The sequence below is a fragment of the Daldinia decipiens genome (assembly GCF_022478715.1).
Source record: "Daldinia decipiens strain CBS 113046 unplaced genomic scaffold F4813scaffold_14, whole genome shotgun sequence".
In the NCBI taxonomy this organism is placed as follows: domain Eukaryota; kingdom Fungi; phylum Ascomycota; class Sordariomycetes; order Xylariales; family Hypoxylaceae; genus Daldinia; species Daldinia decipiens.
The window spans coordinates 472,322-493,079 of record NW_026054557.1 but is presented as its reverse complement, the minus strand read 5'-3'; the positions used below and the strand labels follow the sequence as shown (position 1 = coordinate 493,079).

Sequence of the window (20,758 nt, the reverse complement as noted above, 5' to 3'; positions counted from 1 at the left end):
ACTACGTGATAACTTGCTAGTCTAGCCTATACCGTCACTCATTCATCAACTAATTGCCACGATACCCTAGGTTGCGGCCCGCGCTCGCACCTAATTCCCACCCAGAGGTAGTTTACCGTTTTTTTATTTTTCCTTTTGCAAGCTGCCTCCCCAAGTCAGTGTCAGTGTTGTGCGTCAGGCGTATCGTTACATCATATTTCTTCCCCCAAACGCCCACCTACGTACTTGCACGCCCAGCGCCATAAAAACGACTTCGTCATCGTCGTCACAATGGCCCCGACCGAAACCAAATCGTCAGATAATTCTTTGTCAGGTATGCTTGCCGATTGTTTAACCGTTTCTCGCACCGACCTCCACCGGTCATTGCTTCCGTGCCGTTGTCGCTTAAACAACAATCAGCCCCCCCTCGCGCGTGCAATTGGTATGCGCTCACACGGACGTCATTGCTAACGACTTATCGTCATTTGTAGAATCTAACGGCGACAAGAAACCCGAAGTCAAGTCGGAGGGAGCCGCCAACAGTCACAACAACGAACCTGGTCGCCCGCTCGCGCCTCCGCCCAAGCCCGGCGAAGATTACTTCTCGAGTAACTTGAGCCTTGAGCCTAATCCGTTCGAGCAGTCATTTGGTACGGGCGGCACGGTTGAAACCCCTGGTGGTACCAAGTTGCCCAGCGTGGCGGCCTTAACCTCGCCGTCGTCATTGTTGCCCGGGAACGGAAACACGCCGTTCAACTGGGGAGGTGGCTCCCTTAGGACGGGACCGCTCAGTCCAGCGATGCTTTCTGGCCCGGCGAATGACTATTTTGGTGATACGTCGCATACTTTGCGCGGTGGTTTTACCCCAAACGAGAGTTCTCTGCGGACGGGTCTAACGCCGGGCGGGAGTGGCTCTATGTTCCCTGCCCCAAGTCCCAGCTCGCAAGCTCTCTTTGCTCAATTAGCAAGTGGCGCTGCAACTCCTAGCACGCTGGACTTCCACAGGACCGCTATGAGTGCAGCTGCGGCGAAGGCAAGCCGCGACAAGCAGCAACCCCAGCCCGTAACCTCCCAACCGGCGGAGACAAACGGAGCCATAGTTAAGACAGAGGCTAAGCCAGCATCAGGCGCATTTGATCCTCATGATAATGATGCTGCTAATGGCCTTTTCATGCTAGCTCAAGGTGCGCAGGGTCGAAACGGAACCCAAACACAATATCCAGTTGGTGGCAGCCAGCCGGTTCATGCTCACCCGGCTCCACCGCCGCCAGCCCAGCCTACAGCCACTACTTCTCCTCACATGAACGGCAATGGTGCGACGGCATCTTCCCCTATGAGAGGAGTCAGTGAGGCGGCCAGTGGTATGTCGGAAGATAATGACACAAAACCAAGTAACAGAGGGAAGGGGAAACGTGGCATTGGAGCTGCTGCTACAAACGGACGACGTAAAGCTGATGATGCACCTGCCAAGCAGCCTGTTAATAAGAAGCCCAAAACGGCATCATCAATTAATAGCAACGACAATTCTTCGGACGAAGACGATGACGAGAAAGACCTTAATGGTTCTCACACGAAGTCGAAGATGACTGACGAGGAAAAGCGAAAGAATTTCCTCGAACGTAATAGGTATGTCCACTTGTATCTGCTACCGCTCCAAATGCTTTGCTAACAAGATTTATCAAGGGTTGCCGCTTTGAAATGTCGTCAACGTAAGAAGCAATGGTTGGCCAATCTACAAAATAAGGTAGAAATGTTTAGTAGTGAGAATGACGCTTTGACGGCGCAAATCTCTCAGCTGAGGGAAGAAGTTGTGAACTTGAAGACTTTGTTACTCGCTCATAAGGACTGTCCGGTTACACAGCAACAAGGATTACACGGAGCGTTTATGCAACAAGCCATGGAGACGTACAACCCGCAGATCAACCCTTACAGCATGGCAGCACCTATCCCGAACCAACCTGTGATGGCAGGACAAGGAGTACAGCGGCGCTTCTCATAGGATGACGAGGCCGCTCCCCATGACCAAGTCTATCCAGAGCTACCTGGATGCTAACACCGGCAACGATGATCAAGAGTATAGGTTTCGGGTGGTAAAAGTCAAACAGTTGCTTCAAAATCTTGGTCATCCATCAAGCGGTTAGCTAATCATCTTTAAACATCCTTTAATGGTATCTGGAGGTAGGGAAAATATTCGGCGCGCTTGCTCTTGACGGCATAGGAGGTTTAGTGAGCGTTCCTAGCTAGGGAGGCGCTCGCTTGTTAACTCTGATGTCTGTAATAACATTCGATAGTCATGAGAGCACGATAGGGCGCTAAGGTTATGGCTGCATTGTGGCGCGTCTGTAGCTAATGTTGTGAGACGTATAGGCCTACAGCTTCGCCATGTTGTCGGTTGATATTGATATATGTACGTACGTATCTGGCTGGGTATACACATTAAAAACGGTGTTCTGGGAGGGTCGGAATTGCTTTATTATACTATCTCTCGGGGGGCGTTGAGGAGGATACAGGCGGCAACTAGGGCTTTTCGGCCATCTTCGTCTTCCTCGGGAGTTACTTGGTCTTCATATTTTTCGACCGCTTATATTAGCTAGCCGATACACGCAGGCTATTAACAAACGACGCAATTATCAATGATTATTATAGTGCGATAAGATTCTTAGGGTTTACATGACCGGGGGAGAAATATACGACATGTGAATATTTTTTGAGAGTTTACTTATTGTTGAGATGAGATTTGAAATTATCAATGTGTTGTGTTAGTGCAGACTTGAGTTGCACGTTAGGTAGGATTATTACCCTAAGACCTCGTGTCTCTTACGTAGGTAATTACATAGTTAAGAATATAAGCTTTTTTAATAGATAGTTTACATAGGTAGCTATGCACATAAGAGATAGTTGAAGTAAGTGGATCATGCAAGCCACGGCAAGGCTAAATATACCTAACTTCCATTGGCGTCGATGGTTGGCCCGTGCACAATAACTCATGTAAACATTGAGAAAGTGGAAGGATCAACTTCGCGCCTCATCACCACCCACACCCTGCAACGCCTCAACCGAGTAAACCGCCCACGAACGACGTCGAAACGAAAACCAACATTTATACGTACAATGCTCAACGTCTTTAACACTACTCTAGATAAAGTAAAATATAATTGAATCCTTCGCCAATCGATTGACGCGGTTATAACAGCTGTTTCGCGCTTCATCCATCTCCATTACCCGATCGAGCACTAGTCAAGACTTCGCGCGACATAGCTTTTTTTTTCTTTCTATCTGACCGAAACACTCCAGATTCCAGACCGATGCGCAGATTATTCCAGCGTCCATGACTACCCTCGTGCAGACCCGTCAGCCATTACAAGCCCTGAGCATGAGCAATCAGTCTCAGCCTAAGCGTCGCAGGAGCTCGCGCCTTGCCTGTGGGTACCCCCCCCTTTTGTCCCGGCGGGAGAAGAGATCTAGAAGAATGCAGTTGGATAGTTGGATAACTAACAGAATCATCTATAGCATATGATGAACAGGATGGGGATTTTCATTTTACGCGAGGATCTAAACGAGCAAAGACACAGCCGGAGCCGATACCTGAGGACGAACCGGCACCGGCCCCGGCCCCCGTACCTATACCATTACCTAGAAGGGGAAGACCAAAACAGAATAAGGACCGCGAGCCACAACCAGCACCCCCAGTTCAGGCGGTTCTACCGGCCCAGCCAGCACCCAGGAGAAATGCAAAGCGGAGGTCGAACCAGATAACATCTGATCAAGATGAGATACAAACGTCGCCGCCTCCGCCACCGCCACCGCAAAGGACTACGAGGAAAAGAGGACGTCCATCTGTGGATAAGACCGAAAAGGAACCAGCAAAGGTTACGAACGGAGTCTCTAAGAAGCAGAAAGAACGGATAGAAGAGGAAGTCCAAGAAGAGGCAACTCAGTCAACACCTGTGGATGAGCACAAGGGAAGAGGCAGAGATAATGCATCAGACTCCAAGAAGATCGCGCTGCCGTTTAGCGACACGCCTATAATGAATCGTAACAAAGAAATGAGGAGGAAGACAGGGGCTCGCAGGAGTAGTTTGGGTATGCGCGGGAGAAGGGCAAGCTCGCTTATAGATAATGGCCACAGCGCCATACCGCATAAAGCAGTCGATTCCGCCGAATTCTACAAGCATATCGAAGCTGATCTGATGGAACCACGCCGTATGAAGCAACTGCTTACGTGGTGTGGAGAGCGAGCTCTGTCAGAGAAACCACCGTTAGGATCCTTGAATTCTAATGAGATTCTGGGAGGTAAGAAACTTCTCTATAAAAAAAAACGGCCGTACCCCTGACTGGTCCTATATGCTAACTTATATATCCCAGCCCGAGCGATTCAAGACCAGCTACTAAAAGATTTTTCGTCGAAATCGGAATTTTCAGACTGGTTTTCACGAGAGGAAATACCGCGACCACCGGCAATAGTGAAGCCTAACCCGCGGAATATCGAACACGAGGAAAAAATAGTAGCATTAGAAGAGAGGGTAAAACGGTATGTTCATACATCATTCACAAGACTTATAGTTTATAGCTACTAACAGGAGTTGAAGATTAAAAGCAGAAAAGCGAGCATGGCAATCCTTAAAACAACCGCCTCCAGAACTACCACCACTTTTCCCGTCATCAGATTCAAACTCTCAATCACTGCCATTACCCGACGCCTCCCTTCTCGACTCCGAAGAGGCCCAAATTCTCGCCACTCTCACCGACCCATCGACCGCCATAAAACCGCAGAAGATCCAATCCCGACTTCAAGCGCTCCAGAACTCTCTCGACTTTAGAATCGACCACCTGGCCGACAACGTGCAAAAACTAGAGCACCGGGTAAAGACGGGGGGACTGCAAGCAGACCGCGTGCTAGCACTCAGCGCAGCAAGGTTAAAGGAACGTGAGGAGAAGGAGAGGGCGAGCGCAGGAACCAAGGATATGCCAGTTATGGAAGTACTAAGGAGTCTAGGGAGGATATTGCCTCCAGAAACCGGAGGAGGGGGTTAAAGTCGTTTCGTCGACTTCCCGTGCCGCGTATATAGCGCGTACGCGTGTATGGAAAAGCAGTAAAAAGAGAGGAAAAAAAACAGATTATCAATTTTTTTTCACGTCCTCACGTCCGGGTTCTTGGTTTTTTTTTTTCGTCATCGAACAAACAAGGGAAATAGGTGGGATGAATGATTTGCGTTTACGGTTTGCGTTTGCGGCTTGGAAGATACCACATCGACTCGAACGAGGCGGGAAGGCGTTTTCCGTTTTTATTTTTATTGTTGTTGTTGTTCGTGCTGTTTTACTCTCTCTGGCATAGCTACGGCTACGAGCTACCTGGGCTTGGTAGCTTATGCGTGTGTAGGTAGCTAGCTCTGGCTGGGATCGGCGTCTGCGAGATGAGATAATGAATGATACTGCATTGCATTGCGTTGCGTTGGCCCGGTTTGCATTACGTTATATCGTATCGTATCGTATCGTATCGTATCGTATCGTATCGTATCGTATCGTATGGGGGGGTGAGATGGATATTTAGTGCTTTGATTGTTTGATAGATTTATTGGTTGGATGGGGTGGTGGTGGTGATGCATTAAGGGGTTGTCGAGTGTTTGGTATTGTTCGATCCCATATATATATGACTGTTTACGATTCATTTACTGTTGTGAGTGAGTAGATTCCTCTCCGGTGAGCCTTTTCTTGAGACAGTAGCTTGATGCGAGGATATGGCTAAGGTATAATAACTATGGTATATTTAAAAGCTATGACTCAATGATCTTTTAACACATACCCTCGAGTAGTAATGGTAGCTAGAAGAAACTTGAGTGGTTATGTTTAAATTAGGGGAGTCGTTGTGTTTAGTGAGAACTTCGAGATATGAACTAAGTTAGTCGTTACCTATATTATGTGCCAAGAGTAAGTGGTATGTTAGGTATATATATATTGAGACTTCAGTCAGCCTCATTCATCTCTAGGATATGTATATGCATATATGTATGTTTTCCTCAACACCAACTCATATAATCGTACACTAACTGTCATGACTGCCCACCATCATACATAGGTAGGTAGGTATTTTTATACGTTCCGTTTTATCTCATGCTCCCTATCATCTTAACACGATTAAATACATTAACACATGGAGCTTCTGCTGCCATAATTGGAAAGCTGTACTCCCCGCCTATCATGCTGAATAGGTGTTCATACCCTTCCCCTCTCTTCCTTTTCATCAAGTGAACAAAAGCCTACTAATTCCCCTTCATCGCAGCGAAGGCATAAACGCCATGCCGCCCCTCTCCTTCGACCGCGCCTTCACGTGCTCTCGTAGTAATAGTAACACTTCACTGTCGCGCCATCGCGCGGGTACAGGCCGATACGCCGGCTTAAAAGTCCCCACCGTCTGCGCCCACTCACCCGTCTCGGCCTGCGTGCGGTACGGCTCCGCCGATGCGGCGGCGGATTCCTTGTGGGACAAGTCGCCTGAGAGCGGGGCGCCGCCCGTGGTTAAGTGCTCCGGGGTAGTGGCGGTGGTAGTTGCTGGGCTGGAAGAAGTGGTGGTCGAAGAGTTGGTGTCTAGAGGCGTGGCTTCCGAGATGGCGGCTTCGGCGCCGCCGGCGTAGTCCGCGGAGCTGGTGTCTTGTGTTGCTATGGAGGGGGGCGCCTCGGAAGAAGAGGGGGTGTTGGAGGGGGAGTCCTGCGTCGCCCAGTAGTATATGTCCCAGTCGTTTTCGTCGAGGAAGCGGTCGTACTGCTCCATCTGCTCGCGGGTCATGGTGGGTAGGTACTCGTCCGCAAAGGTGGAGAGTAGAAGGTCTGATTCGAGTGTTCCGCGCTTACGGCTCTGGTCTATAGGTCGATGGGTTGTTAGTTAGTTGCGCTTGTACGATTGTGTATGTACGCGGTGGTAGATGTTCTATTGGAGATGCATTTATATATATATATATATATATAAATAGAAAATAGGATATAGGAAATAGGAAATAGGAAATAGTCAGGGTGGACTTACAGACTAGCCGGGCGCGCATAGTAGCGTCATCCTCGCCGACCCGGCGCATTGGCTCAACACGGAACTCAGTGCCCTCGAGCTCACCGACTCCAATATCTTGCGGGCCGCGCTGCTTGTGCGGCTCCATAGGCGGCGGGTTGTGTGCAAAGACATCGGCCCGCGCGGCACGGGTGCTGCTTAGTGGACGGCGGAGCAGGAAGAGCCGAACAGCTGCAGCGGAGGGCCTTTGAGCCGAGCGCAGGATAGCGCGCGGCAAGGCTACTGCTGCTACTGCTGATGCCATTGCGAGATTGAATCTTGTTTCTTATATACCAATGGATATATGATATTGTCGTTTTAACTTTTAACGGTTTCCTTTCCTTCACATCCCACTTACGTTAGAAGATCCGAAAACGCAGGACACTAAAATTCCAACTCAAAATCGGAATTTGAATGTTACAGCTGTATTAGTGGCAAATGAAGTTGTTTTTTATGAGTCGTTGACGTAAGTTTGTTTTTGGAAGCTTAAAAGCTTTAAGCTCGAGCTTTGTTAATTGAAGCTTTGTAATTCGCGGATCATATGAAAATTGCCGAGGCCGCAGGGCCGTAGGGCCGTCCCTTCCCACACGGCCGGTCTAAGGTGTGCCGGGACTACCCTTTCTACCTTTTCAAGGATGTCGCGCTTCCGTTCGTCTCCGATCTGATCTGCGCTACGGTACACAAGTACTACGTATATGTGCATGTCACTTTCGCATATGCATACCTAACATTATGTACGTCTAGGTACAATAAGATATATATATATTTACATTCTACGATTTCGTAAAATAGAAAACACAACAACTTTATAACCATTGAAGGATGGGAGACCCTTCTCGTCTCCTCTTAAAACTTGGATAGAACAGCAAATGGGAGAGAATATAAATAAAGAAAGAAAGAAAGAAAAGGCCTCCAGCCTCGAGACATGCGCTTTTCATCATAGCAAAGATGGCCATATCATTTGTTTTCCATTCGTCTCCCGACTCCAAGGCTAATAGTAGGAGACGTCTATACAGATTTATGAGTACAAAGCATGAAACATCGTATTTCATGACACCATATCCATTTTTCCTTCCTGAATTCGCGTCACGCCCTTGTCGCCTCCTCCTGAGTTCTGTAAAATCCGGGACTCCTTTACCACGACCATGCATTACTAAGGTAAAGGGGGTCTAGAGTAGTCTCAGTCCAAGCTGATCCAGCTAGGCACTATCTTTAATCGCATCAACAAGTTGAGAATCCCCTAAATCAGATGCTTCGACCGGAAGTAGGCGCGCAGGTACATGATCTGCCAGCCCCATAGCGCAACGAGCAGCAAGGTGGTGCCAATGCCGAACCACTTAACACGGGTGTTCGTGCTCTCGTTGGTATCGCGCAGCTTCTGCTCTCTCGCCCTAAGGTATTCCATCTCTCGTACGATGTCGGCGATCGTCTCCTCGATGCGGCGCAGGTCCGTCTCGACGGGCTTCAGCTTCTCGGTGGCTTGGATGGCGGACCAGTCCTTAGCGTCGGCACCGATGTCGATGTCCAGCTCTACATGTCGGCTGGGGTTGTTCATACGCGCTGGTTTGAATTGGTTAAGAGCTTTTCGAGGGTTGCTATCTTAGCCCTATCCTCACTCACTCACACTAGTAGAGTAGAAAGAAAAGACACTAGGGAAAGGGGAGAGACGTACTGTGCGTCATGATGTTTTCGAAGCATACGTCGAAGGCGGCGTCCGCGTGCGAGGTGAATACGGTACGTTGTTCGCCTACTACGTCTTTCGGCTTGCCGTACTCGTTGCCGACGTTATCCACGATCTACATCCCGTTCACACTCAGTGTCAGCTGCATCTGTTGGATACCTTTTTGGATATATAAGAAGGCCTTGGTAAAACATACGTGCATATTAACAATCATGCCATCTCCCTTGCTTCCACCGACCGTAGCGGTGACAACAACCAAAGTGTCCTTGGCCACGAAATTCCGTATGCATCGTTCTGTCTTCTTATCGTTGGGTCCACGCGCCACCAAGTCGAACTTCAAAGCATTTACGGATGCGATCAAGAGCATGAGACCGCAGATATACTGCAGCAATCCTCGTGGCAAAGCCATTGTGTGTTGGGGGGTATGTCGGCTTGTTTCTTCGTCTTGCGAAAGGAGGAAAGAGTCTCGAGGCTCTTACCAGAAGCTAACATTGGAACTTTAGGGATTTAGGGTGCGTCCATGTAACTTTGTACTTTGTAATAAAACGTGTTCAAGTGTTTTATCCAATCAAATGCTTTAAAGCTTAGCTTTCCCGTAGCCTTGCAGCTTAGAAGTCACGTGCATACTAGCCTTCTCAACATCAATTAGGTATCAATATCAATTCCAGCACCGGGAGTCTCCATTCTTTTTTGTCGCGTCCAAGCTCCTTTCTTTTTATAACTAGGTACCTAGGTACCTAACTACCAAATATACAAAGTACGAAGTACATAGGTATCTACCTAGGTTAGTATGTAACCTTAGCTTTCTTCCACGTCCGGCGGCAAACTCAATTTAAATCGCATTCTTCCCTCGACCTCAACCATCACCAATCTTTTACTATCACTAGATTGCAAATACAGGTTATACCGTCAAGATGCCGAAATGTATGTATACAAAATAACTCCTATTTTTCAATTTCTTGTATATTGTAATACTCTCTGTTCTAGAGACGCGACGCGATTGCTAACAACGTTCCATCAATAGTCTTCTGCGACTACTGCGACGTCTACCTTACCCACGACTCCATGAGCGTGCGCAAGGCCCACAACAGCGGTCGAAATCACCTGCGAAACGTCGTCGATTATTACCAGCAAATCGGACACGAGAAGGCCCAGTCCGTCATCGACTCCATCACATCCTCCTACGCCGCCGAAGGCCAGGCTCACGCCAATCCCATGCTGCCCCAAAACCAGCCCGGCGGCGCCGCGGCGGCGGCAGCAGCTGGATTCCCCGGAATGCCACCACCGCCCTTCAGCTTCCCCGGCGGTATGCCGCCTCCGCCTTTCCCCGGTATGCCTGCTGGCATGCCACCCCCGCCGGGCGCCGCGTTTCCCCAGGGCATGCCTCGTAAGTAGCTCCCTTATCCCATGTTGTCGCGTACTCCTCCGATGTGTTAAGACTTAAAACTCTAACGTGTGCAATGACAGCTCCGCCAGGCCAAGGTGGTAGAGGACTTCCACCGCCTCCCTTCGCAGCTGGACCCGGCGGCCTGCCCATCCCGCTCCCAGGCGCCGGTCTACCGTTCCCTCCGCCAGGTGGCTTGCCATTTCCTCCTCCGGGTGCAGCCGGCGGTAACGTGCCTCCCTTCCCGTTCCCCGGCATGCCCCCGCCAGGCCAAGGCTTCCCCGGTGGGCCCTCGCCGCCCGGCGCAGCTGGCGGCTTCCCGCCTCCCCCGGGAGCGCCCGGCCGTTAGGACCGCGCTGGTGCTGATATGAACCGCACCCTAGGGCTCGGAAAAGAACGAGAGGCGGGGATCAGTGGTGGTGGTGATGATGGTGAGGGACAGGATTCAGGTCAACGGCAGCAGCCCCTACCGCGACCGCCATCACTACCGCCGAAACCCGAAGTGGGAAAATCTCGGAATACCACTAGTCCTAGACGAGAGAAGGAGTGGGGATTTAAGCCATATTCTCGAAGATAACGAGGAAAAGAGAGCATGGGTTTGAGCATCTACATTGGAGAACCATCAAGACGACACTGTCAAGAAGAAAATTGAAGCGATCCCTCAAATAAGGTGTTCGCCTTTGTTCACCCACGCAGACTAGACACGGCAGAATCGTCCTGGCCACTTAAAGGGGGGGAAACTGTATAGTCCAATTAGACGACGGTAGAGAGCATGACAGGCGGATTACGCAAGGGAAGGAAATTGGGTAATGTGTTCGAGTCAATGGAACTTGGTTGCAAGGCAAGGCGTTAAAAGGGAAGATCGACTCAAGGTCTCTTTTGGTTTACTTCGTGGTTTTTTTTCCCTCTCCAGGCGGATATACCCTTTTGCCAGCCATTGTATTCTAAATTAGAATACGTATGGCCATAATGGACTAAAAATATTAAGGACAATTTGAAGGCACTTATTTAAACTGTGAGACGCGATGAAGTTATAATGCGATAGGATGAATTTGTGATTTGTTTTCTTGGTCTTTGCTATCTACCTAACATATCCCCCTCACTTCATTCACAATATAACCATATTAGCGTATCAGTAATAGCAGAAGAGTAGACGTGGTCAACACGAAAACGAAACCGAAAACGATAGCACGTAAGCACGATAAAAAGACAACACCAAACAAGCCTGCCCAAGGCCAAGTTTTGGAAAAAGTAAGAGGTAAACTCATCATCACTTGTTCAACAAGTTAGTATTCAGGTATTCGTATCAAATCTCTTTCCACTGGAATCCTAGCTCCAAGACGGGGGTAGTAGCATAGCAAAATAAAGTAAAACAAGACATCTCATCAACATCATTCCCAATCCATCCATCCATCCCTGCCTCCCTCCTTGACCCCCAATCATCCCCAAGCCCATCATGCTATTGGAAAGGGAAACAAAATCCTGTATCTCGTCCTTTTTTAAACATCCAGTTTCGTGTCATCAATAGGGGTAATCGGCCAAAGTCTCAAATCGTAGTATGGGGGAATATGATAGGGTCGTATTTTTCGTGGCTCGTATGCGTCGTAAAATGTAAATAGTAGGTTCGTCATTATTAGTGTTGTTGATTGGGGCGTTCGTGTCAGTAGTAGAAGTTGGAAGGTAAGGAAGACGGTAGAATATGGCACGGCAAGAGCAGAAGCGTGATAGATCACGAATTGAGAATTTGTCTTCGTTACCGTTTGATTGCATCCTCTTAAAAACTGACTCTCTAAAAGTCTATGACTCTTAGAAATCAGATGTAGACGGATCTGCGGTGCTGATGCGCCTGTGTTTGGTGTCGCTGGTAGTGTGTTGTCCCGTTCGCCTTCCCATTTGGCGCGAAAGTAGTCTGGTATGAAGGCCCCTTATAACTGTTGCGTTTGATGACTTCGCCTACGCCATCTCGGACTTCGCGCGGACCGCTTATTTTCTGCCGCAGAACCTCCGTGCGCTTCTGCCGGCGATGTTCACTTAATCTGCGCTGTAAGTTCTGCGGTCTGTATTGCTCCAACTTATCCTGCCAGTTAGGGAAGAGTCTGCGCCCTCGGTCGTCGACTCGTTTCTCAGCACCCCAAGCACGCCGGGCCTGCTGGTCGGGCGCGGTAGACGGCCGACCTTCAGCTTCATTTTCACGAGAATTGCGACGGCTGTTCCACTCCAGCTCCAGAGTGCTGTAGCTATCACGGTGTTTCATTACGCGGAGTCTGCCACTCGGTGTACGCTTGACGGTGCGACGTTCTGGACTACGCTGAGTGGGGACTGTGTAATGATCCTCGTCTTCGATGGGTAATATAGCGAATGTACGCTTCATTCGTTCGCTCAAGCTCCTACGACGAGCCGGACGACGGTCAATTGGGGGATATCTATAAAGCGTATCCACTTCTGCAGGAACATCATGTGCCCAATTGTCATAGTCGTATTCTTCGAGGTCATCATCAAACGTAGGTCGCCAGAATGGATGCAATTTTGACTCGTCAGGCGGCGGGTCTTCAGCCGTCGGGTATGGCTGCCTTGTAGTATTTCTATTCTTATCAAGGGTTGGGTTTTCTGTAATTTCTCTCTTAATTCCTTTTGAAAGAGACAGAGTCCGCGATAAGAACCCAGATGGACGAACATTGTCGGCGTTCTTGTGAAGACTAAAGGCGCGACGTACCAAGGAAGGTCGCTTTTGAGTCTCCTCGAAGTAATTACCCAGCATCTTTTCTTTTTCAGCGGCAGGTGTAAGTCCAGACGGCGTAGCTGGTATGAACTTGATCGTTGGCGGTTCGGGGGGAGCACGCGGATTTCTAAGAGGTGAATCCACATCATCCATCGAGAATTGATGTTGGGGAGGCGTCGCAGGTACACCATCGGGACCAGTAGCTATAATCTTAGGATTGTCTAAAACTTTCCCCGTTTCCGTAGCATATCCCGTCTGGGCAAATTCTGGCCCTTGTAACGCGTTTGCGGCGAGGGCAGGATCTACGGGTTTCGACATATGATGAACCATCAAAACGGATTTGTTTTGGTGCGGGTAAATACTCACAGCCATGGCTTCCGATATGTCTGCCACAGAGTGAGTCCCGTTTGTCTCGACGGATGCTTGGGAAAATGGGGTGTTGTGTGCAGTGAGGCGCTTGCCGAAGAACGGGTCCCCGTTATTATCTACAAGCGGTTTGTGGTCGTGGGGAGCATCCCTGTGTGACTCGACGGATGGAGTCGGTTCAAATTGTCTCTGATCGGGATGACTGCTCATATATTCGACGGGAGGTGCACGTTCCACTGTAACCTGAGGCAATTGGCGATGTTGCTGCTGCTGTTTGCTCTCCTGTTCCAAGAAAGCATCATGCGCCTTCAAGCTCTCTGCAGTTAACGATCCAGCTCGAGAACCAGCCCTGGATCCATTCCTGCTAGTCGGGGCCGAAAGAGATGATCTACGCATGGGAACGATTGGGGGGTAATCCATCGTTAATTCTTCCACCTGAACTAACCCTTCCGATTCCGACATCGATCTGCCCCTTCGGGAAGGTTTGTTAAAATAAGGCGTTAGGTCCTTCGTTTTATAACTTGACAGTGGTGCTGAACTAAGACTATTGCTTCTCCTAGAGTGGTGACTACCTGTAGACCTAAGCGATGTCGGCCCGGTGGCCTTGATAGAAGTTCTGCGTTCAGGAATGACCACGACGGGAATTCCTCCATTCTTCCATACTTCCCGCCGGGCTTTACGGCTAGCAATAGAGTTGACCGTACCTGTAGACGCGAGGCTTTCTGACCGGACAGTACCATCAATTACCGTCCTAGCAGCTCTTGCGCGCTGAGAAATTTCCGTCTGGCGAAGCGACGTGTTCAATGATGTATTCGCTGAGGAGCTTGACGGTGAAATCTCGGAGCTAGAATCCCTTAGAGCCGGTTGCTTCCTGACGTGTCGCAACGTTTTGCGCCTCTGAGGAGGAGTCCCAACTAAAATAGCTTCCACCACTGTAGATGCCGTAGACTTCGAGGACATGCCGGAGGACCGCTTAACATCGGTGCTTACCGAGGACTCGGAAGTAGATGGTGCGGTCCAACCCTTTTCCTTGCTTGCAGATTCCACCGGTGGTGAGGGATGCGTATGCAATCGATCCGATAGGGGCATCGACCTTAGAGCCTTTGTTGCGTTGGTCGGAGTCACTGTCACGTCCTCAACCACTTCTGCTTTTGACCCATTAACTCTCGCTTGGACACGTCGCTTCTCCACTTTGACATTCCTCTCATATTTATGGTCCCATTCCTGCTCAATCGAGCTGGCAGATCCCCATTCACCGTCAAAAGCTGAAAATTCTCCTTTCGTCCTTGGTGTCAGATTATCGTCCGACTCGAGACCTAACCCTAGCCCTACTTCCGGGCCTTTCTTCTGCCGCGCGTCAATCAAACGTCTTGCTACAACCTGAGCCGTCTTAGTTGAGGACAATACCGCCCGGGGCGTCAACTTGTCATCTTCCTCTGAAGAATCTATATTCTCTCGTGCTGTTGTGAAAGACTCCGAACGAGAACCTGTAGCCTTGGATGGAATGCGATCCGCTAGAACGGGGGGTGGAGGTCTCGATCGACGCTCGGCTTGGGGAGGGGTGACGTCTGGAGTAGGCGGACTCGCTTGATGCGGTGGAGTTCTCGGCGTTGTACTCACAGAGGTGTTGGCAGCGTTTTGCACCGGAGTGCCGACGTATGTTGGACTCGAGGGCTGGATTAAGTGATTACCAGATGAGATGCGCGAATGCGCCGGTGGGGTGGGAGGAAGAACAGGACCAAGCCCAGGCGCTTTGACACTAGGACTCTCGTCGTGGCTCAGGCTCGGTGGAGCAGATGATTCTTCTTCCTTGACATGCGACTCCAGGATTGACGTTAGATCGATAGACAGGTCACGAGAATGTCGATTCCTAACCGTCGACTCAGGCCGACCATTTCTAGGATGCGGAAGTACCTTATGCTTCTTGAATGCTCCTTCGCTAGGCTTACCAAGAGTAGGGCGATCAGACAGAGGCTCGAAGTAGAGATTTGTCGATGCCGGGGGCGGGACGGTTTTAGTAGAAGCGAGCATTGTTGTGCGGGATGGCATGCTATCTATCATTGTTGCCGACTCTTGCAAAGTCTTGCAAGGTCTTGCAAGGTCTTGCAAAGCCTACTTAACGGGGTTGCACCAAACCAGTCTTATCCTTCTCATCGTAAGAAAATGGGGTGGTTTGGGGCTGAGCAAGATACGCTGTTTTAAAAAAATGAGCTTGCAGTGCGTGTCCGAAACCTTTTTGAAGGTGATTCTCTATCGTCTGCAAGCCCCCTACGCGATGCAGAAGCAGAAGCAGGCAACTCTCGTGGTCCCTAAAAGGGTCGACCTGCCTGGCTCCTGATAAAAATGTACCGTGCCGATTATTGGACCACTCACAGTGACCAAAACTGGGTTGGAGACCTGATCGAAGGTGAAATCCTTAGGACCTTGCAGCGCATGGTACAAAAAGCAAGGTATCTAAGCGTTGGCCATTGGATGATATTTTTGGGAGGCATGAAAGAAGGAGTAAAGATATATGAACAGATATATTGAGGAATAATATGATATGGCTTGCGACACCAACGAGATTGCTCAAATTATGGGCGGTACCAATTCTTGCGTATTCTATGTGTGCGTGCCTAGGTAATGAAAGGAATCTTGGGACAAAAGAAAAGAAGGGTTGCGCAAAGTTACTAGGTATACTATTAGATATTAGAGAGGTGTACGTAGAGAGGTGTACGTATGTATGAGGTAGGTACTTCCTCGGCGGCTACAGACTAGAATAAACGACTTTTGATTGAGTGCAGGTGATAAAAGGTGGACGATGTCGGGAGTCTTTCGCGGCTTCCAATCTTCCAACTTTCCTAGGTACTTCCAATGATAGACAAGAGTAGGCTCGGTGGACTTCGAGGGAACACCGTCAGAGAATTTATTAGGTACCTGTTAACGTTCCCGCCTGCCGCCTGCCTCCTACCTCCTACCTCCAGCTTCCAAGTTCTAAATAAATTCGGAGTCGGGGGCTGGGAAAGCCGCCCCATCTAACCTTAGTTGGCTACCCTAATCCTGGAAACTTCGCTAGATTGTGCTACATAACGTCAAGTGCACATGTAATGATATAAGCAATTAACATTGACAACTTCCCGGATAGGCGTAGCCACTTTTTAGATTTTTATGTAGGTGCTTTCGATCTTACTTTTCGTCTTCGGAGAACACAGGCGGGCATCCACTCCAATAGTACAATAGTACAATTTACAACACCTACGTAGGTACCTAGGTACCTAACATACCAACTAGTGTAAACCCCGACATCTATGAGACCTAACATCTATGATTCCATATGCAACTCATGCAACTCCATCTGGACCCGGCTGGTTACATTAGATATTTCGTACATGACCCACCAAGTCTTTGAATCTCTCTATCTCAGAGCGGCGCGCGTCCTTACGCATCACGGAGAGACGTAGGCGGATTTGCTTCCAGCCACCCACCAGAGACGAGTAGGTTACGTTGTATCAATGCGGGAGGTGTTCTTCATCTGTCGTGCTTCTCCCCAATCTGCACCTCTGAGTGGATAACGCCCATCTGCTGCAGCCATTCAAGTCACCAGGACAAATGGGCTTCTCGAACTGCACAAGGCTGTTCGGCCTCATGCTGGACCTGCCTAGCTTGCAGCCCACCCAAAGCGAATCAGAATCCGCAACACCCATCACCCTAGGTCGACGTGCGACTTCGCCGTAGTCTGAGTCCCAACAGGGTCAAAGCCCGGGTTGGCATTTCCACACTTCTCAGAGCAACGAGTGAGGGTGCGACGTTCTAGGCGCGGACTGGAACCACATAGCTCTTCCTCCCTAATCTATACAAGTCGCAACAATATTTAACAAGGCACGATAGTCATAGTCATAGTCAAATAAAAGGGATCACAAAATCTCATTATGACGAAATTCCCAAGAATCCGGCAACGGTGGGGGGGCATAGGAGCGTCGGAAAAATAAATGATAAGCCGTGTCTCTTAGCCATGGCTCCTGCTCCTATGTGGCTATAACTGGGACTCGCGGCCGCAGAGTCGAGGCCACAGATGTAAATTGGCAAATCCTATTCAGCAAATACCTCACTGTTGTGCAAAGGAGCGTGTAGCAGTGTGGGGGGGTAAACCCCCTTTCTCACGGTCGAGACAGTTCATTAAGAAACACAAATCGGGCTGAAGCCATACGATTCAAAGAAGAAAACATGGAAGTTAAATTTGAAACGAACCCTTCGCCTCCTTGCTTATCATCATGCAGATACATAAACATTACCTACATATACTAAAGACTTTTGCAGACAGTATGTTCTTATCTTAATCTTATTACGTCGGCCTTGGAGGGGAAGTAGCCGACTCGGCAGTTAAAAAGACCTTGCCTATCTCTTCGCCAAATCCGTCTAGTCTACCACGTGGAATTACCATTTTTGGTCTTCTATCCAGAAACTATCCAGAAAAGAGACAATCACATTTCACGATCGGGAACCTATATAAAAACGGCCGGCTGCTCGATCGCCCGTCTCACTCCCGCTTAATAAAGTGCGTTTCGTCCAGCACGCCGGCTAGGATATACAAACTATAACAGGAGGAGATAATACTGGATACGCTGGCGCAAGTTCGTATCTAGCCAGTATACTCACATTACTAAGATCTTTAGGTAGGTAGCCATTGAAGCTTTATCTAGTGGTCCCCCGCATTCAGGTGCAATGTCATCAGCGCATTGCGGTTGCGGACAATTCCGACTGGATACTTACCTAAAAAGGAAGAGTTCGATGACATCTTCTCTATGCAAGTTGAGCATCAACGTCCAGTCGAGATGGGTCTCTCCCGACCAATATCCTAATCTCAGTGGTTCAGGATTACTAGTGATAAGCCCATTACACTAGTCAAAGCTCTGTTGTCATTACAAAAATTAAAATTAATGGTAGAATTGATAATTGATAGCAGAATTGATAGCAGTCTTTTACCAATCCGAATGACAGAAGATCACCCTCGCGGTAAGATAAATACCAAATACCTACCTAGGTATATATAGTTATATACTACTCTGCCATAACATCGATAGAATATAATTAGAACTTCTCCGTCTACCAATTGTGCTTCAAGGAGAGACAATTGCTTTTTCAAAATGTTGACGGCTCTCTTTGTTCTTAATTCCCTAGCTTTTGCTGCCGCTCATGGCACTCACGATGACCAGAAAACTCTCTCTGGGCCGCATCAGTCCTTGTGGTACAATGTTCTGCCTGGGGATGGTGGAACGCAGGTCAGATATTAACACGAAGAGTTAACTTTCCGGGTAGCTAAATATCTACTGTAGGCCGACTCGGTATTCTCTGGGATCTCTACCTTTGGGCGCTTGCCATACCAAGCTTGCTTAGGCCACGAGGAGATAGATTATGATCTTGCATTCATAGGTCCGTTAAATTTCTCACCCTAGCAGCTAAATATCCAAGCTGATAAGTCAAAGGGGCACCATTCGATACTGGCACGTCGTACCGGCCCGGTGCTCGGTTCGGTCCCTCGGGAATTCGTCAGGGATCTCGACGTCTCAACCTCTAGTAAACCTCCATTGATATAGACACAATTATGCTCATACGGCCTGCTGACCTAAAATAAAGCGGAGGATACAATGTACCCTTAGCCACAAATCCATTGGTATGTATGAAAATACCCCGTATTGTTATTTTCAGCCCCCTTTCTAGAATTGTCTCAAAATACAGTGGCTAACGTTGAGTAGTAAGTGTGATGACACTATCGTTTCAACTCACTCGAACATAGTGAAAATTCTACAATTGTAGGGTTGCAAAGCTGACACGAAATGTTTTCATACATTAGTAATGGATGGGCGAAGGTCCTTGACTGTGGCGATATCCCAGTGACATCGTATGGCTCAAACTCTCTACCCCTTGAAGATATTCCTACATATAAGACTAATCAAGTTATAGTTATGACAACACCTGGGCTCTGAAGCAAATCGAAGAGGGCCACTACAACATCTTATCTCGAGCCCCAAAGACGGCTGCAGACAAGCCTGGGCCAGCTAAAAAGGGGAAAACTCTACCACGAGTCATCACTCTTGGTGGTGACCACACCATCACCCTCCCTTTACTCCGCTCGATCAACCGAGCATACGGTCCCGTAACAGTCATCCACTTCGATAGCCATCTAGACACCTGTAAGTCGCTACCACCTCTCCCCCCAAATATTTACGCCCAACAACAGTCTAACTCATATACCCCCTTGCTCCTAAATAGGGCGCCCCAAAGTCTTCGGCGGCTCCCCTTCCGAGGTCGCAAGCATCAACCACGGAACATACTTCTACCACGCGGCACAGGAGGGCCTGCTCGCCAACGACACTAACATCCACGCGGGTATCCGCACCACGCTCAGCGGGCCCAGCGACTACGAGAACGACGGGTACTGCGGCTTCGAGATCGTCGAGGCCCGTGAGATCGACCAAATCGGCGCCGAAGGCATCATCAAGAAGATCGTGGAGCGCGTCGGCACGACCAACCCCGTCTACTTGTCCCTCGACATCGATACCTTGGACCCGGCCTTTGCGCCGGCTACGGGGACTCCGGAGACGGGTGGCTGGAGCACTAGGGAGCTGCGCACGATTTTGAGGGGCTTGGAGCATGTTAATCTGATTGGCGCGGATATCGTCGAGGTTGCCGTAAGTTCTATGATTGGTGATAAACTGGGTTGTGAAAGTGGATTTGCTAAAAACTTGTCTATCTAGCCTGCTTATGACACGAATGCCGAGCACACCACGATGGCGGCAGCCGATGCTTTATACGAAATCATGAGCATCATGTTAAAAAAGGGGCCGTTGAGCAACATGGTCTCTGCCGGTTCTGAGGAAGAGCTATGAGCTTTCCTACGCGTTCCCGTAGACGCTGATTTAAGGATTGGTTGTTTCTGGGGATATCTAGGGCTGGCTACTGGGTGCGAGCAGTAGCTCTTTAAAGGGGGCGTGTGTGTGTTACGAAGTATCTAATACAACTTGTATCCATGTCATGGAGTTGATTTCAAGGGGAGTGCCATGTGCCGTCCGAGAACATGTGCATAGAGTACACGTCGCGTGTAGACAATTCTCTTTTGAATTGCACGTTCGCGGGAAATATTTAGACTGTAAAAGCGCGTGCTCTATCAATCTACGGCACCATTTAAAAACATTTAGTACAGCGGTTTAATCCCGGATTTAGGGCACATATAAAGTGAAGCATTTACATTCGAATCTATGGAGGGGGGTGCAATGTTTGACCATTTTGTCTTTTTTATCAACTTATTTTTTTTGTGCAACGAAAAAATAAATCTTTTCTTTTCTTTAACAAAAACGTATCGTATTATATGATATAAAAGAAAATTCCTATGTTTTATTCTCAGCTACCGAAGCAACATATAAGGAGTCGGGGAAAGGAATGGTGTTCTGCTCGCATTAGATGGCTCTTCGCGCCACCTTTGCTTGAGCATCCAGATAACGATGTGATCGTTACCTAATGGAATAGAATAACTACCTAATGTACTTGTGGGACTTGATCTTTTGCCAGTCTAACACGCTTCCATGACGCATTTGATATCTGGAGGACCCATTGTAT

At 48.8% G+C, this 20,758-nt stretch overlaps 7 protein-coding genes across 7 annotated transcripts; 4 read left to right on the top strand and 3 right to left on the bottom strand.

Moving 5' to 3' along the window:
* Positions 1–145: 145 nt before the first annotated feature.
* F4813DRAFT_57017 (Aft1 HRA domain-containing protein) lies at positions 146–2,097 on the top strand. The gene is made up of 3 exons (XM_049248649.1): positions 146–313; positions 471–1,605; positions 1,663–2,097. The coding sequence occupies exons 1-3, from the start codon at positions 271–273 to the stop codon at positions 1,976–1,978; spliced, it is 1,494 nt and encodes a 497-aa protein (XP_049100158.1). The 5' UTR covers positions 146–270; the 3' UTR covers positions 1,979–2,097.
* Positions 2,098–3,223: 1,126 nt separating this feature from the next.
* On the top strand, positions 3,224–5,188 carry F4813DRAFT_57000 (Mis12-Mtw1 protein family-domain-containing protein). Its single transcript, XM_049248648.1, has 4 exons — positions 3,224–3,401; positions 3,490–4,272; positions 4,345–4,510; positions 4,569–5,188. The coding sequence occupies exons 1-4, from the start codon at positions 3,308–3,310 to the stop codon at positions 5,011–5,013; spliced, it is 1,488 nt and encodes a 495-aa protein (XP_049100157.1). The 5' UTR covers positions 3,224–3,307; the 3' UTR covers positions 5,014–5,188.
* A 720-nt stretch (positions 5,189–5,908) lies between these two features.
* On the bottom strand, positions 5,909–7,551 carry F4813DRAFT_357697 (DUF339-domain-containing protein). The gene is made up of 2 exons (XM_049243147.1): positions 6,998–7,551; positions 5,909–6,837 (listed from the first exon to the last, which is right to left on the bottom strand). The coding sequence occupies exons 1-2, from the start codon at positions 7,278–7,280 to the stop codon at positions 6,251–6,253; spliced, it is 870 nt and encodes a 289-aa protein (XP_049100156.1). The 5' UTR covers positions 7,281–7,551; the 3' UTR covers positions 5,909–6,250.
* Positions 7,552–7,781: 230 nt separating this feature from the next.
* On the bottom strand, positions 7,782–9,353 carry F4813DRAFT_357693 (emp24/gp25L/p24 family/GOLD-domain-containing protein). Its single transcript, XM_049243146.1, has 3 exons — positions 8,893–9,353; positions 8,688–8,811; positions 7,782–8,575 (listed from the first exon to the last, which is right to left on the bottom strand). Exons 1-3 carry the CDS (start codon positions 9,103–9,105, stop codon positions 8,256–8,258), a joined length of 657 nt encoding a protein of 218 aa, XP_049100155.1. The 5' UTR covers positions 9,106–9,353; the 3' UTR covers positions 7,782–8,255.
* Positions 9,354–9,610: 257 nt separating this feature from the next.
* F4813DRAFT_388973 (U1 zinc finger-domain-containing protein) lies at positions 9,611–10,657 on the top strand (the record flags this gene model as incomplete). Its single annotated transcript, XM_049246765.1, has 4 exons — positions 9,611–9,620; positions 9,721–10,083; positions 10,164–10,424; positions 10,464–10,657. 4 exons carry the CDS (start codon positions 9,611–9,613, stop codon positions 10,655–10,657), a joined length of 828 nt encoding a protein of 275 aa, XP_049100154.1.
* A 1,236-nt stretch (positions 10,658–11,893) lies between these two features.
* Positions 11,894–15,196, bottom strand: F4813DRAFT_388972 (uncharacterized protein; the record flags this gene model as incomplete). Its single annotated transcript, XM_049246764.1, has 1 exon — positions 11,894–15,196. The coding sequence occupies one exon, from the start codon at positions 15,194–15,196 to the stop codon at positions 11,894–11,896; it is 3,303 nt and encodes a 1,100-aa protein (XP_049100153.1).
* Positions 15,197–18,288: 3,092 nt separating this feature from the next.
* Positions 18,289–20,031, top strand: F4813DRAFT_380509 (Arginase/deacetylase; the record flags this gene model as incomplete). The annotated part of the gene is made up of 8 exons (XM_049245571.1): positions 18,289–18,423; positions 18,478–18,574; positions 18,628–18,718; positions 18,779–18,815; positions 19,012–19,043; positions 19,106–19,335; positions 19,415–19,833; positions 19,900–20,031. The coding sequence occupies 8 exons, from the start codon at positions 18,289–18,291 to the stop codon at positions 20,029–20,031; spliced, it is 1,173 nt and encodes a 390-aa protein (XP_049100152.1).
* Positions 20,032–20,758: the final 727 nt, after the last annotated feature.

Bases quoted from the DNA above. Each gene is read 5' to 3' on its own strand.
- F4813DRAFT_57017 (XM_049248649.1), top strand. From the start codon at position 271: ATGGCCCCGACCGAAACCAAATCGTCAGATAATTCTTTGTCAG. The intron at 314-470 runs GTATGCTTGCCG...CGTCATTTGTAG, and splicing joins GTCAGATAATTCTTTGTCAG to AATCTAACGGCGACAAGAAA. The intron at 1,606-1,662 runs GTATGTCCACTT...AGATTTATCAAG, and splicing joins AATTTCCTCGAACGTAATAG to GGTTGCCGCTTTGAAATGTC.
- F4813DRAFT_57000 (XM_049248648.1), top strand. From the start codon at position 3,308: ATGACTACCCTCGTGCAGACCCGTCAGCCATTACAAGCCCTGAGCATG. The intron at 3,402-3,489 runs GTGGGTACCCCC...AATCATCTATAG, and splicing joins CAGGAGCTCGCGCCTTGCCT to CATATGATGAACAGGATGGG. The intron at 4,273-4,344 runs GTAAGAAACTTC...TATATATCCCAG, and splicing joins TTCTAATGAGATTCTGGGAG to CCCGAGCGATTCAAGACCAG.
- F4813DRAFT_357697 (XM_049243147.1), bottom strand. From the start codon at position 7,280: ATGGCATCAGCAGTAGCAGCAGTAGCCTTGCCGCGCGCTATCCTGCGC. The intron at 6,838-6,997 runs GTAAGTCCACCC...ATCGACCTATAG, and splicing joins TATGCGCGCCCGGCTAGTCT to ACCAGAGCCGTAAGCGCGGA.
- F4813DRAFT_357693 (XM_049243146.1), bottom strand. From the start codon at position 9,105: ATGGCTTTGCCACGAGGATTGCTGCAGTATATCTGCGGTCTCATGCTC. The intron at 8,812-8,892 runs GTATGTTTTACC...AACGGGATGTAG, and splicing joins GCATGATTGTTAATATGCAC to ATCGTGGATAACGTCGGCAA. The intron at 8,576-8,687 runs GTACGTCTCTCC...AATTCAAACCAG, and splicing joins CGAAAACATCATGACGCACA to CGCGTATGAACAACCCCAGC.